Genomic DNA, 14,084 nt, shown 5'->3' with positions numbered 1-14,084 from the left:
TGGGTGGATATTTAGTGTTTCCATAGTTAAAGGGTGGAAACTTATCATTACAACATACCTTGGGTGAGAAATAGTCGTTTGAGCTTATTTTCTATCAAAAGTATCTTCTAATCTCAAATTCTCATCGCTTAACTTCAAAAATGCTATTTATTTATTTATGAACAGTTAAAATTAACGAAATGTTAACTTCTTAAAATTTTATTTCTTTTTCTCCCTAAAACCCTAAAAAATAACTATTTATCTCATAGATAAAATTTTAAAAAATACATTTTTTCTTATAAAGTTTAGTTTTCAAATTTTGGTGTCATCTCTAACATTATTACAAACGGCGTCTCCTTTTCAAAGTTTTTTTTTCTGCTAATCTTTTTCTTCTCAAATAGATATTTAATCTATGCCAAATCAAATTAAAAAAATAAAAAATTTTATCAGAAAGATGAAACTAAAGGAAGAGAGGGACTCATTGTGGTCCAAAAAGTTTATTGTGGAAACTAAGAAGCTAAATTGTCACGTTTGCAACCTGGAAAAGTTCTACAGAGTGCTCGTTCTTATCAAATATGTTTGCGCTCGTACCACACACGACAAGAACACCTGATGTGATCATGAATACCCAAAAAAATCTTCTGCAGAAATCAGTGAACAACATGTCAAAAATCGTCTCCTTCAAAAAGTTTGTGATAAAAGTCCATGGAAAAATGATTAAATCTAAAAAAGGTTAGCACAAAATTTTAAAAATTATTTTTAGATTTCAAATATACTAAATTAATAATTTTTTAAATTTAAAAAATAGTAGATATTTAATTTTTTATATAAAAATAATTCACATATTTTAAATTTAAGGAGAATTAAATGATTCTCTTTAACCACCTTTTAATTTACCTTGAATAAGTTGTCGTTGTTTCATATATTCAGAAAGCATTTGGATAAGCTAATTTTTTATTATCATACTAAAAAAAATTATTTTTAAGATAAATTATTTAAAAAATTATTATATATAAATCATTAATATATTAAATAAAATTTGATAAAAATTCATAAATATAAATAATTATTATATTTAATTAAAAATAATAAAATAATACTAATAAATTGTTATATTAATTAAAAATAAAATTATTTTAAAAAAATTAATATATAATAATATAATAATAATAAAATCAAGATTAATTTTTTAATATTTAAAATAAAAATAATAATCAGATTATCATATATATTACCTATTATATTATCATTGATAATAGAAAATTATTGTAATATTTTATTTCTTAGATTTATACAGTGAGAGATCAATCTCTAATGGCAAAAAATACCTGATTTTTATGTTTCTTCTTTAAGTTGTCTCTGAAACTACATGGATGGATTCGACCTAATAATTATAGAATATTCTACACAATCGTATAATAAATATTCTGTTAAAATTAAGAGACCATCAAACCATAAATCATCTTCTGTAAACCAAAAAAATGGCAATAAATCCATCTCCTAAAAAATAAATAAAAGCTTCATAAATTTGTTCAATTTTAATACTAAGTTCATTTATCTTTATTCAAATAATTCCTTATAAAATCTCCTGACAATACAGCTGCCTAATATCGCATCAACTGCCCACTTGCTATCATAAAAAGCAAACATTATGCCTCTAGCTTATTTTTCAGTTCTTCTTATCTGCAACGTATGCTAGACTTTTGGGTTTGAAAGAGGCTCGGTTTAATTTAGCTTAATTTGAATTTAAATTAAATTTAAATTAAATGTGACTAGTTTTGAAATTGGGTTAAATTTGACTTAAAGAGAGTTTGATTTGGTTCGATTAATAAGTTAAGTAGATAATTTGATTTAATTTGAATTTAATTTATGATTCAGTTTAATTTATATTGAATAATTGTTAAACAATATCATTTTGTTAATGAGTTATAAATTCAAATTATAAATCTAAGTTATATATTTGAGTCAAATTTAAATCACACTTAATGTTAGTTCGATAAATAAAAACTGGGTATTTTTTATTCGAATTAAATTCGAATAAATAGATATTTAAACTTAATTCGATTCATATCTATTTCCACATTCAAAACCCGTACACTTGAAATCTTTATATAAGATGTTACATGTTTGACAACACTTAAATTTCCTTGCAAAAACTTGGGTTTTTAGAAAGCATTAACGAAAAAAACAACCAATGCAAAAAAAAAAAAAAAATAAATAAATAAATAAATAAATAAATCAAATATCAAAAAATTGATTAAGAATAATAATCGCCTGTCTAACATTATAAAAAATTGCTTGAAGGGTACCAACTTCGTACAACTTCTTTAAAAAACCGTAGAAAATCTCTTCCAATAAAACTTCACTCATCAATGCCACCTATTACATATTCATTTTAACACATGCTTTATATTTGGTAACCAAAAAAAAACCATTGAAATTGATTCTGGAATAGCTAGAAAAGGTGTGTATAGTCCAGTTTTATGTGGGTCAAGAGATTTTTCTAAATAAAATTAAAAAAATAACTTAAAAAATTATTAAAAAAATGAAATAAAAAAGTACGATTTGATCTGATTTGAATTTATTAAAAATTATTTGTTTTTAAATATATATTATTTAATAAAATTAGTTCATATATAATTTTCTAGAATATGATATAAATATATAAAAAGTTTAATTCATATATATGTATTTTAAATTTGGTTTAGTTTGAAAATTGTAAAAATTATTGTAAACAAAAAAGACATTTTAAATATTGCACTTTCATGTTTTTCTTTTTCTTGTAATAAATAAATGAGTTATGCTTCATACTTGTGAATTACTTTATCCTTATTCTCCAATAACATTCTGACACATCATCAAGTAATTTTATTTTAAATAAATTAATCCTATATCACCACGTGGCCTGAAAATCCCAAAATGTTTCTCCGCCTCAGTTCTCCTTTTAAGTCTTCACTATAAAGTTAAAAGTATAAATTAAAACTTAATCAAAAGCAAGAGACTAAAAAAGGCAACCAAAATAAAATTAATAAATAACAGAGCGAGGCCAGGGCCAGGGGGAACAAGAAGATCCGACTGTGCTAATTCTTCTCTCTTTGTTTCTCACTCAAGTGTTTGTTTTTGTTCACTTCTCTTATGACGGAATCTCCAACACAAGATTCAGCTAAACAACAAGAAGGAATCAACGCCTCAAAATAAAGAGAAAGCGAAGATAGCCATCTGGGTTTTCATCAAGTTTTTATCTTTTTCGTTCTCTGTAGGTGGAAAATAAGAGTTCAAGAAATGGGGATATTGTATGAAGATTTTGTCGTCATAAGTCAAGGCGAGAACCCGGGTGATCCCACTGTTATTACAGTTAACTGTCCCGACAAGACTGGCTTAGGTTGTGATTTGTGCAGGGTTATCTTGCTTTTTGGCTTGAGCATTTGCAAAGGAGGTGTGCTTCATTTTACATATTTTCATTTTTTTGTAGCTGATTGGTAACGTTGCCGGAACAGTACCGTAGTGTGTTTTTTTTGTTTTTCTTTTTGATTATGTGGATGGTGGGATCTTTGATTTTGGAGGTAATCAAATAATGGTTTGTTTTTTCTTTTTATTTTTGTTGAATTTTGAAAGTTGTTAGTTGATGACTGATTCTTTCGGCAATGCTGGAGATGGGTACTTCTGATACAGTAATTTTTTATGGTTTCCTTTTAGACAGTTTTGGAGATCTAATTGAAGGATGAATTTAGTTGTTTTGAGGTCATTTTACGCGAATGGTTGGCCAACATAGGACATAACAGTATTTTTTTTTTTGAAGAAAAAAGGGATAATTTTGCTGTGATTTCAAGTTTTGCTGGATCTAGTGTTCTTAATAAAACTTAGCTTTTATTTGGATGTATTTGTGATTTTGTCGTGTTGTTTCTTCTTGTTCTGTGAAGATGTCTCAACTGATGGTAAATGGTGCTACTTGGTGTTTTGGGTGGTTGGAAAGCCATCCACAAGGTGGAGTTTGTTGAAGAAGAGGCTCTTAGAGGTCTGTCCTTCACCATTTGCAACCTCTAGAATCTTCTCGTACCGGTTGGAAAATCAGCAGTCAAAGCCTCCAGATGTGTTTCTTTTGAAATTCTGGTGCTCTCAAGACAGAAAAGGACTCTTACATGGTAGCCTTTATTTTACCCATGAAAATTTTAACCGTTTTGACCAAGTGTTTTGCCATATTCAGATTTGTCTGCCTTGGGGTTCTATGACTTTACATCTCATTTTTAGACTTTGTGCTGCTTGCCTTCTGGAAATTTCTGGAAAATTATTCAGAATCTTTGTTTGGGTTCTTTGCTTATTGATATGATAGGATAAAATCTGAAAAGCCAATATAAATATGTACATACCATTTTCAACATTTTCGATAATTCGTTCAAGAATTGTCTGTGGTGGAGCCTATGTGACTGAACTTACCAAAAACTTATCAACAGTCTCCAAATAACTTGATTATTTTCAAATTTACCGTACTTGATTTATGATTTTATGAGAATGGTTTGATTATCATTTTGTTATTTCTTAATTATTTTGACCTGGAAATGAAAAAAGTTGTCCTGGGAAAGGATATAAAGATGTTTTAAAAGAGCAACACAACAAAATGGTTAAACTTTTCCTTTTTTCAGTATTTTATTTTTTGAGCTCTTGTATCATTAACTAATAATCATGGAGCAGCTGCATTATTCAATTAAATTGTTTTTTTGTTTGTCTTGTCTATTTTTGTAGATGTAACTGAGGTTCTTTGTGAGCTAGAGCTTATAATAAAAAGGGTAAAAGTATCCACTACCCCAGATGGGAAAGTGATGGATCTCTTTTTCGTCACTGATACCAGGTTTGCTGTTCTTGGAAACTTTTGCTTTAACAAGTGCTAGACTTCTATATTTTCGTTTCTTTGTATTTTCGCTTTCTTTTATTAGTTTTTAAGGACATTTTGATAGTTTGACATAAGAAGGAAAAAGACAAGATAATTTGGAATCTCATAGCAAAATTGATCTCTCTAGTCTCTAGGGCTATTTAAGGACTCAAATTCTCTCATTTATCTTTTATGTCAGCCAAAATGAGAGCTTTTGAACATAATGCTATCAACTAGCAATAAATAGCCAATTCTTGACTTGTGAAATTGGCTAAGTAATTGATGTGACAAATGCCTTATGGAATAAGGCATACTTTATGTTATTTTGAGTAAGATAAGATGAGAATAAATGGTTCTTTTTATGATGTATACTTATTCCCACTAACCATTATCATAACTTTCTGTAGCTGATTCGGATTCTGCACTCGAGCATTCACTCCAAAAGGGCACAAAAGACAAAAACTTGAAATGGGTGATACTGTGAAAGTCTTTTTATAATTGGCAATGAAGTAGAGCACTTCACAAAGATTTGCATGTATCTTTTGACCATGGCCAGTAAATGTAGTGATGATTCGGTGAATGATATGGGATGGTCAAATAAAATAATACATCACCTGGAATGTGAATTATGAGATATTTTTTGGATATAAGTTTTCCTCAGTCAAGCAAAAGATTATATTCAGTTAGAGCATATTCATCATTGCTCATTTGCAATTGAAAAGGATTGCTGAGTGTTTATTTGTGAACTTTCAAAGTTCGGTTATAAATCCTTAAACTTCTGGAGCCATGAGCTTCAAACAATTATTTAACTGGCTGCAAAATGTGCTATAACTCTGTTAATGATTGCATGTAATTGAGATGGGAGAGACATGCTCTTTATTTTTCTGTAACTGATAGAATTGTGTTTTCATCAGGGAGCTTCTTCATACTGGAAAAAGGCAGGAAGAAACAGTTAATCGTTTGCAAGCTGTGTTAGGCAATACCTTAATGAGTTGTGAGATCGAATTGGCCGGTCCTGAAGTAACTGCATGCTCTCAGGGTTCCTCATTTCTTCCTTCTGCAATCACTGGAGACATGTTCAGTTTGGAGCTGCCTGCTGGACAACCTACCGGATTTCTTTCTTCAACTCCTGTATCCATTACCATGGATAATGCATTTAGCCCTTATCACACGCTCATTCAAATCCTCTGCCAGGATCACAAGGGTCTCATTTACGACATCATGAGAACCCTAAAGGATTACAATATCCAGGTTTATTTAATTTGAGCCATTTAACTTTTCATTAAATCAAATTTGTTTCATTATTGCAGTGTCTTTTTTTCTTAATTCTGGAAACTTGTTTATGTTATGTAAGGTTTCTCATGCACGGTTTTTCGCCAACCCGAAAGGCAACTGTGAGTTAGACTTGTTTATAATGCAAGCAGATGGGAAGAAGATAATCGACCCAAACAAACAGAATGCTTTGTGCTCTCGTCTACGGATGGAGCTTCTGCACCCTCTTAGAGTCGCTGTGGTGAGCCGCGGCCCTGATACTGAGCTGCTGGTGGCAAATCCTGTTGAATTGTCAGGCAGGGGCCGACCTCTTGTTTTCCATGATATCACACTAGCCCTCAAGATTCTCAACATTCGCATCTTTTCGGTACTAGCCCTTGTCAAATTTAATCAATTTCCATAAAAGAATGTCATCAAAATTTCTCCAATGCTTTATGCCATTGTCTCATTGTCCTTTGATATTGTAGGCCGAGATAGGGAGGCACATGATCCTTAACCGGGAATGGGAAGTGTATAGAATCCTGCTTGATGAAGCTGATGGCAATTCTGAGCCAAGGAACAAGATCCAAGATCATGTAAGGAAAATCTTGATGGGTTGGGAATAGTACTAAGGTTTTTATTTTTCTCTTCATCATTGTACAGCATACTTTCTTTGGCCATACTAACCAGGGACCACAATGTAAATGATGAAATTGCTTATGAGAAATGATAAGTCGCAAGTTTTTTCCCTCTCTAATTGTAATATGAATCCAATAAAACTATGCATATCTAATTGAGTATATTAATAGTTACACATTTATGTATGTTATTATGTGATTGAATAATTTTAAATTAAAAACAGAATAATATTCAATCATATGATGATATATATAAGTATGTATCTCGGGTTAGAGTTGAATCAAGTTGGCTCGGTTCGAAAGTTGGTTCAATTTGATTCGGTTCGATTTGAATTTATTTACTTTAAATATAAATTGAGTTTGAGTTAAGAGATTTGACTCGGTTTTGCTTGTGAATTAGATAGATAGCTCGATTCAGTTTGAATTTAGCTCATGGTTCGATTTGAATTATATTAAATAATTGTTAAATAATATCATTTTGTAAATAAGTTACGAATTTAAATCACATATTTGAGTTATGAATTTCTGTTTAAACTCAAAAAAATTATTTTTATTCGAATATAATTTGAATCATCCTTAATATTAGTTTGACGGATTTGAGTTAAACTTGAGTCGAGTCATTTTTTATTTGAGTTAAATTCGAGTTAAAGAGTATTCGAATTCAGTTCAGTTTGTATCTATTTTACGTATATCCATTATGTATATGCATGGTATTACTAGTATAAATTACTTGCAAAATTTATCGCTGAATTCTACTTGCTGGTCCGAAAAACGCCATGTTGTCCTATATTTTTCAGAAAATTTTAATGTGTAGATCAAAGTTTCATTCTAAGTTTAATTTATTTTTAAAATTGAATAATTTAAAACTTTACAATAATTTTTTTTATCCCCCAAAGTTGTGTGGTTGATTATAAGTTTCTTAAAACTTTGAACCTAATTGATAACTTACAAATGATATATTTTTCATAGTTTTTATTAAATCAAAGTTTTGATTGAGATGGACTATGGCCCTAAAGTCAACGCCCAATTATAGGCCCATGTTTCTCGGGAAGTTTTCCAAGTTCGAAATTGATTGTAGCCTGAAAATATTTCTGAAAGTATAACCATACAAAGCACCAGTAACCAATTCACATTCCGGAACTTTCTATTTTAGCTTAGAAATTTTAATTTTCGCGGAAACACTTTTCTTTGGAAACAAACAGAGTGTTACTAGTCTCACTCTAATGCTCTCGCAAAAGTGTCGCCGCTTAGGTGTTTTAGTTAACTTATCTTGGTTACGTCAGAGAGAGACATGACCGGGAAAGACGAGAACCGTACATTTGTTGGCGGACTGTCGTGGAACGTCGATGAACGACAGCTTGAAAACGCATTTAGTCTTTTTGGAAAAATTATCAAGGCTCGGGTACTTTTGAGTTATTAGTTCAAAGCTTAGTGGTTTTTTTTTTTTAAAATAAATCTTGTTTTCGCTTCGATTGTTAAGTAAGTTGCCTGGAAATTCATTTTTGTTTTTCTTCTGGACTGTTTGGTTGCTTGGAGTGTTTGATTGCCTAGAAACTGGCCCGTTCAAGGATCATTTTCACTTTGACTTGTAAAGATATATTCAGGACGAACAGAAACATTTAACAACTGATACATAGGTTTTTTTTTTTTGTAAACTCAGAATTTTATTATATTAGTTTTTTTTTTTTAAATTAATGGTAACCTTTTAATATTATAGCCAGAGTATTTCAGCTTCCGATTATTGAACCAGTGCATAATGATTCCGTTCCGTGTCCCGAACTCCATAGCGAATCATAGCTGATATTTAGCTGTCAATTACATTCAATGCTGAATCAGAAGATTAGTCTTTATTCTTTGCATGTCGTTTGCATTAGTTAATGTTGATATCGTCTGTGGATATTCTGATATTTGTTCTCTGATTTTTTAAAGCATTATGTTGATTTTCTTTTCTACTTGTTTTCTTGCTCTCATTGAAATGCTCAGTATGATCTATTGAGATGCTGCAGATGGAAATTTTTGAACGGTATTTTTGGTTGGAATTGAGTTGCTGATGTTCAGTGTCAGTTTATGTGATTAGATTAAGATGAGTGGTAATGTTTAGTTTTTCCAGCAAGCAAGCATTCTCAATAAGGAATGGATCTATTTCTTTATGGATTGTTGTTCATGATAGGCAGCCAAATACATATACTTGGATTTTCTACTTTTGCCTAGGAAAGAGTTCTTATACATTGAAGGCAATTTGCTTGGACATTAGTGATCTGAATCGGAAGTATGGAACAGATCTTATGCGGTAAACCTGGCTGAATAATCAGCAAGTTACAATAGCATGTTTTGGTATTACTTTCCTGTTGTGTAAAATTTTCTGTTTTTCTCTGCTTTCATCCATCTGGTGTTACTTTCTCTTATTGTTATTGTGGCTTGTCAATGTCGTTTTCTTGTTCAATCTTTTTTTATCCGAATATGAAGTCTTTTCACAATGGTTAACTTGATTTATGGAAAGTCTGGTTGGATGAAACTCATTTTAAGTTTATGGAAAAATATTGTTTAAAAGGTCAAAGGATCTCTTATCCTTTGAGGATGACATGGTCATTAATCATAAAATTTCCATTTTCTTCTATGTTCTGTTCTGTTTTGGAGTACCTGGTCATTAATCATTATTGTATTTATGAAGTTTCACTAGCTCCATGTGCAAGTTTTTGCCATATTGCTAAGTAGTTAGTGTGGAGCAAGTTATAATTATTTGCCTGTTTTGCTTTTAAATTTATATTATAAACATACTGTTGCTAATCTCATCTTCTTCACAATGATGTTAAATAGTTGGTGTCACATTCATTTCTGTGGTTTTGGATTATCTGCAGTCAATGCTATTCTTTTCATCAGATTCCCTTGCGTATTCATGTAGATCGTGATGCAAAGTGATTCAGGTCGTCCACATGGATTTGGGTTCGTCACATATGCTGACTGCTGAGCCATGGAAGATGCTATTGAAAAAAATGCACAGATGGGAGTTTGAAGAAGGATTATCTCTGTTAACAGGGCTCAGCCCAAAATGGGAGGAGAGGATGTAGAACATGGCTAGGTTACTCATCTGGTGGCAGGAGAAGCGATGGTGGAATCAGGCCTGCAGAGCAAGACGAACATTTCAAATGTGGGCATGGTGGACATTGGGCCTATGATTATCCTTCTGCTGGTGGCACTGGAGATGGGGTTGGAGGTAAATTTTTATCATGTTCTAGGTACAGAGGAGCTGGTGGCTGTGGAAACTACTTTGGAGGAGAGCATGATAGATACATGGATGACTGATATGATGGCGGGCGTTATGGAGATAAAAACTGTTATAACAGCAGAGAGCAAATTTGGGGGTCATGATAGCATCATTGTCAATGACAGGTATGGACGTTCTGTAGGTGGAATACAATCTAATGCCTAAGCGCTTTAATTAATAGATTAAATGAAAAAAAAATGGAGGTTTTTTTCATTACGATAAATAAAGCCTGTTTCTCTTTGACCAAAATTTCTAAAATGCAGGTACCAACCTGGTGGAGATCGTATTGCAAATGACAGGTATGGTGGTTCAGATTGTTATCCTCAGAATGGTTATGGCAGAGACAGAGGCTAAGAAAAGGAAAGGGATGGCAGTCCACGAAGAGGCAGCAATGGGTATGGAAATGGAGGAAAGCCAGCACAGGATGAAGGAAGAAGCTATAGAAATAGAGCCGGTCCATCTGATCGCCTTGATAGAGGAGATCGCCCTTCTTTCTTCTGCCGGTGCTAATTTACAGGTACCGGTTTGGTCTTTTTTTAACTTTATACGCTACTCAGTTTATTGTGAATGCATAATTATATAACACAGGAAGTAGAAAACTAAGCTGGTTAATGTTTAATTTGTAATCTAAGGACAATCATAATGGCTGTAATTGGAATTTATGGAGTAGATTGCTTCTAACCAAAATAATGGTTTGGACTTAAATCTTTTGACGTTACAAGAACATAAACAAATGTCGTCGCGTGGCGCATGTATACACAGATTGACATAAAAGTAGAATGTAACGAAGTGTGCTGGAATTGATTCATTTCAATAATAACAAAAAATGGTGTTCGTTTCATCTACATGCCTCTAGGGATGGATATGAATCGGATCAAATTCGAACACTTTTTGATTTGAGTTTGTTGAATTAAAATTAAAGGTGATTTGAGTTTGATTTTAATAAAAAATGATTTGTTTTGATTTGATACAAGTTTAGTTTAAATTTATGATTTGAATTTATGATATGAATTTATAGTTTGAGTTTATGATTTATTGATAAAATGATGTCGTTTCAATATTTAAAATTACAAATTAGAGCCAAAATGAGACACAAATTTGAATAATCAATTTAAATTATGAATTTGAATTGATTCAAACAAAGAATTTAAACTATTGATTCAAATTGGAAATTCAAATTGAATTCAAATTGAGTAAAACCGGCAAATCATATCCATCCCTACATGCCCCTCTAATCCAAAAGCAATGTTAAGAATGATACATTGGAGCATGAAGTATACGCTCTGACCAAAAACAACCCAAAAAAAGTGATCTTTGGTGGAATTTTTTTCGCCAATTAGATTAGATTTGGTCCCGTACCTATCAATTTCGTAGGTTTGGCAGAAAACTTTATTAAAGGTTTGGTAAAAATATCTATATCCAACTTAGGGAATGAAAATATTTACCAAAAAAGAAAACCTTAAGAACTGAAAATGGTATTTTCAGTTGGGAAATCAGTTAATTTAATATATTTTAATTATACTATACAATTTTAATTATTTTTTATGCATTAAATAAATAAATACGTCCAAACTCTAACTTAATACATATTTTGCTTTTATCTTTAACATTAGAATCTTACTCTTTCATAATCTAAAATTCAGTTCACAATCAAAAAAATTTTGCATCAAAATCTCTTAATTCAATTAAATAATATTTAATTATATTATTTGATGATTTGATATTGAAATTTTAAAATTTTTTTATTTAGTGTTATGTTCTATATTGTTAATGTGTAAGTGGTTGTATTTTTATTATTATTTTATAACTAATTAGTTATAAAAAATTGGATATTTATATCAAATTTATATTAAAGGGAAAGAATGTCGTGAAAAAAAAAAAAACTAACAGAAAATAATATTAACATACCCAAATACTATTTTCAATTTAGTATGTTATTATAATATTTTAAAATTCAACATAACAGAACATTACTTACATTCTTATTTTAAAATATAAATAAAATATCATAAACTTTACAGACAAAATAATAATTAATTTCACTTTTATTATAATATTTAAATAAAATATCATAAATATCCGTTGTCACATTCTAACCTTATTATAAAAAATAAAAAAAAAGGATTCTTGTGGTTGCTTTTTTTTATACAATTAATGGAGAAAAATAATCATTAATTGTACTTATAATCTTGAAGTTGTTTCCTATGAACGAAATTCTGTTTCCATCTCTGCAGTCTCGGCAGCTTCTCTGAACTTCTTATAGATGTCACTCCTGTAAAATTTCCTGTCCTCAGAACCAAAATCAGAGAAATAACGCAACCAAACAAAGTTGCCGCCGCAATTATAATAAACGACAACTTGAAGCAGTCAACTCCCACACAACTGAGATCTTCACCGGCCTTCCTGGTGAGCCCGGCAGCCGCCATTTGCTTATCGGCTTCTCTGTCATATAAATATCCGGCGACTCTTACATTAAGCAAATATGAACCAATGGGGCTGGCGACTCCCCCGAAATTGTACAGAGTTGAGTAATACTTGAGACCGAAAATTTCCGAAATTATGGCGAAAACTAACGGCCATTGAGCGCCGAAACAGAAGCCGATAATAACCGATGCTACGTATAATCCACCGGGGACATTAAAGGCTATTAGAAGATGGCCGAAGCAGGAAAATAAGAGGACGATGGTGAGTATGAGAGGGCGGGGAAATTTGTATTTCACTAAAACAATTTCCGAGATGAAACCGGCAGAAACTCGGCCGAGATAGTTCCAGATACTGACCAGTGAAACAAACGTGCTTATGCTTCTTTTGGGGTATCTGAGAGAAGTTCCGATCTGACCCAGATTGTCGATTGCGGTTAGGGTTCCTCCGACTCCGCAGATTGTCGCCACGAAGAGGATCAGCATGTCGATGCTGAAAAGGGCTTGCAGAATTGTGTAGTCTTCGCCTCTCTCTGGTGGCCAGAAACAAGTCGTCCAACATGGAGGTTGTGGCGGCGGTTGAGTTGCAGATGATGACACCGTCTTTTGATTCGGTTTCTCATCGGAGACGACGGTCATCGGAGAAGGATCATTCATGATGATCTGTTTCAGCTTCCATCGTTTGAATTCTTCTATGACAACAACAAGAAGCGGCAAAAAAATAAAAAATTAACCATGGCACTACTTTCGCCATACTCGGCTTGACTGAAAGTGAACTGTTTCTCTATTATGATTATCGACATCAAGAACCCGGCAAGGCCTAATGATATATAAAGAAAACTGTAAAAAACTGTCAGATCAGTCGGCCGGCGAACCACATCCATGATCCTAATAGTCCCCAGAAAAACAAAAGAAACGGCAGCTGGAAGCCAACCAATCATCAAAATCAAAGCTTTAGTATTATCACCATAGAAAGCATGATACAGCTGAGTGAAAATGGCGCCACTCAGGCCAACATAGCCTTTCAAAATGCCCAAAACGACGCCGCGGCTCTCGGGAAAATTCTTCACGCAGGTAACGAGCACGCCGGTGTTGGCGAAAGACTGAGAATTGGCACCAATGCAAATGTACAAACACATCAGCCAAACCTGAGGCTCAGCGATTTTTTTGGCCACAGCGAGCCAAATCATCGCGTAGCCGAAAAGATTCATTATCGCGCCGATAACGAGAGCCACCCACGGCGGAGTGACCTCGTTGATGAGACCGGAGAGAAGGCCTACGTTGGCGCCTAAATCTTTGAAGAAGCTGATGAGATTGAGGGTGGTTTGGTCGTAGCCAAGAGCTGATTTGATGTCGTTTGAGTAAAGGGAGAACATGTAAGTTGCACCGGCGGCGGCCATGATCAGCATTGAAGCAAACAACATGAACCACCGGCCGGTGATGACTTGGACAGCGAAGTCCCTTGCATCGGGTAATGCAGCCACCATTTTTTAGGGAGTTTTTGGGGGATGTGTTCAAAGAATTTGTGAATTGGATCTCAATATATCGAATTACAGTGTAACCAGAAAAAGGAATTAGAATCTAAAGAAAAGGTATTTTAGAAATCATAATCTTAAGAAAATATAATGAACTGATTGTAATCATATGTAGAAAGGAAATAGTTT

General features: G+C 32.5%; 1 protein-coding gene and 2 pseudogenes across 1 annotated transcript; 2 read left to right on the top strand and 1 right to left on the bottom strand.

Annotated features, from left to right (window-relative positions):
- The first annotated feature begins 2,972 nt into the window (after window positions 1-2,972).
- LOC123227035 (ACT domain-containing protein ACR10-like) lies at window positions 2,973-6,854 on the top strand. Its single transcript, XM_044651648.1, has 6 exons — window positions 2,973-3,415; window positions 3,900-4,121; window positions 4,720-4,825; window positions 5,761-6,097; window positions 6,201-6,485; window positions 6,586-6,854. Exons 1-6 carry the CDS (start codon window positions 3,262-3,264, stop codon window positions 6,721-6,723), a joined length of 1,242 nt encoding a protein of 413 aa, XP_044507583.1. The 5' UTR covers window positions 2,973-3,261; the 3' UTR covers window positions 6,724-6,854.
- A 966-nt stretch (window positions 6,855-7,820) lies between these two features.
- On the top strand, window positions 7,821-10,713 carry LOC123227164 (annotated as a pseudogene).
- A 1,489-nt stretch (window positions 10,714-12,202) lies between these two features.
- Window positions 12,203-14,045, bottom strand: LOC123227805 (annotated as a pseudogene).
- Window positions 14,046-14,084: the final 39 nt, after the last annotated feature.

This window comes from Mangifera indica, chromosome 10 (assembly GCF_011075055.1).
Source record: "Mangifera indica cultivar Alphonso chromosome 10, CATAS_Mindica_2.1, whole genome shotgun sequence".
NCBI classification, from domain to species: Eukaryota; Viridiplantae; Streptophyta; class Magnoliopsida; order Sapindales; family Anacardiaceae; genus Mangifera; species Mangifera indica.
The sequence above is the reverse complement of the archived record's forward strand: the minus strand, read 5'-3'. Positions and strand labels throughout refer to the sequence as shown.

What these genes read in the sequence shown, in the direction of transcription:
- LOC123227035 (XM_044651648.1), top strand. Translation starts at nt 3,262, where the DNA reads ATGGGGATATTGTATGAAGATTTTGTCGTCATAAGTCAAGGCGAGAAC. An exon ending in CAGAAAAGGACTCTTACATG is followed by an intron (nt 4,122 to 4,719) that starts GTAGCCTTTATT and finishes CTATTTTTGTAG; the next exon opens with ATGTAACTGAGGTTCTTTGT. An exon ending in TTTTTCGTCACTGATACCAG is followed by an intron (nt 4,826 to 5,760) that starts GTTTGCTGTTCT and finishes TGTTTTCATCAG; the next exon opens with GGAGCTTCTTCATACTGGAA.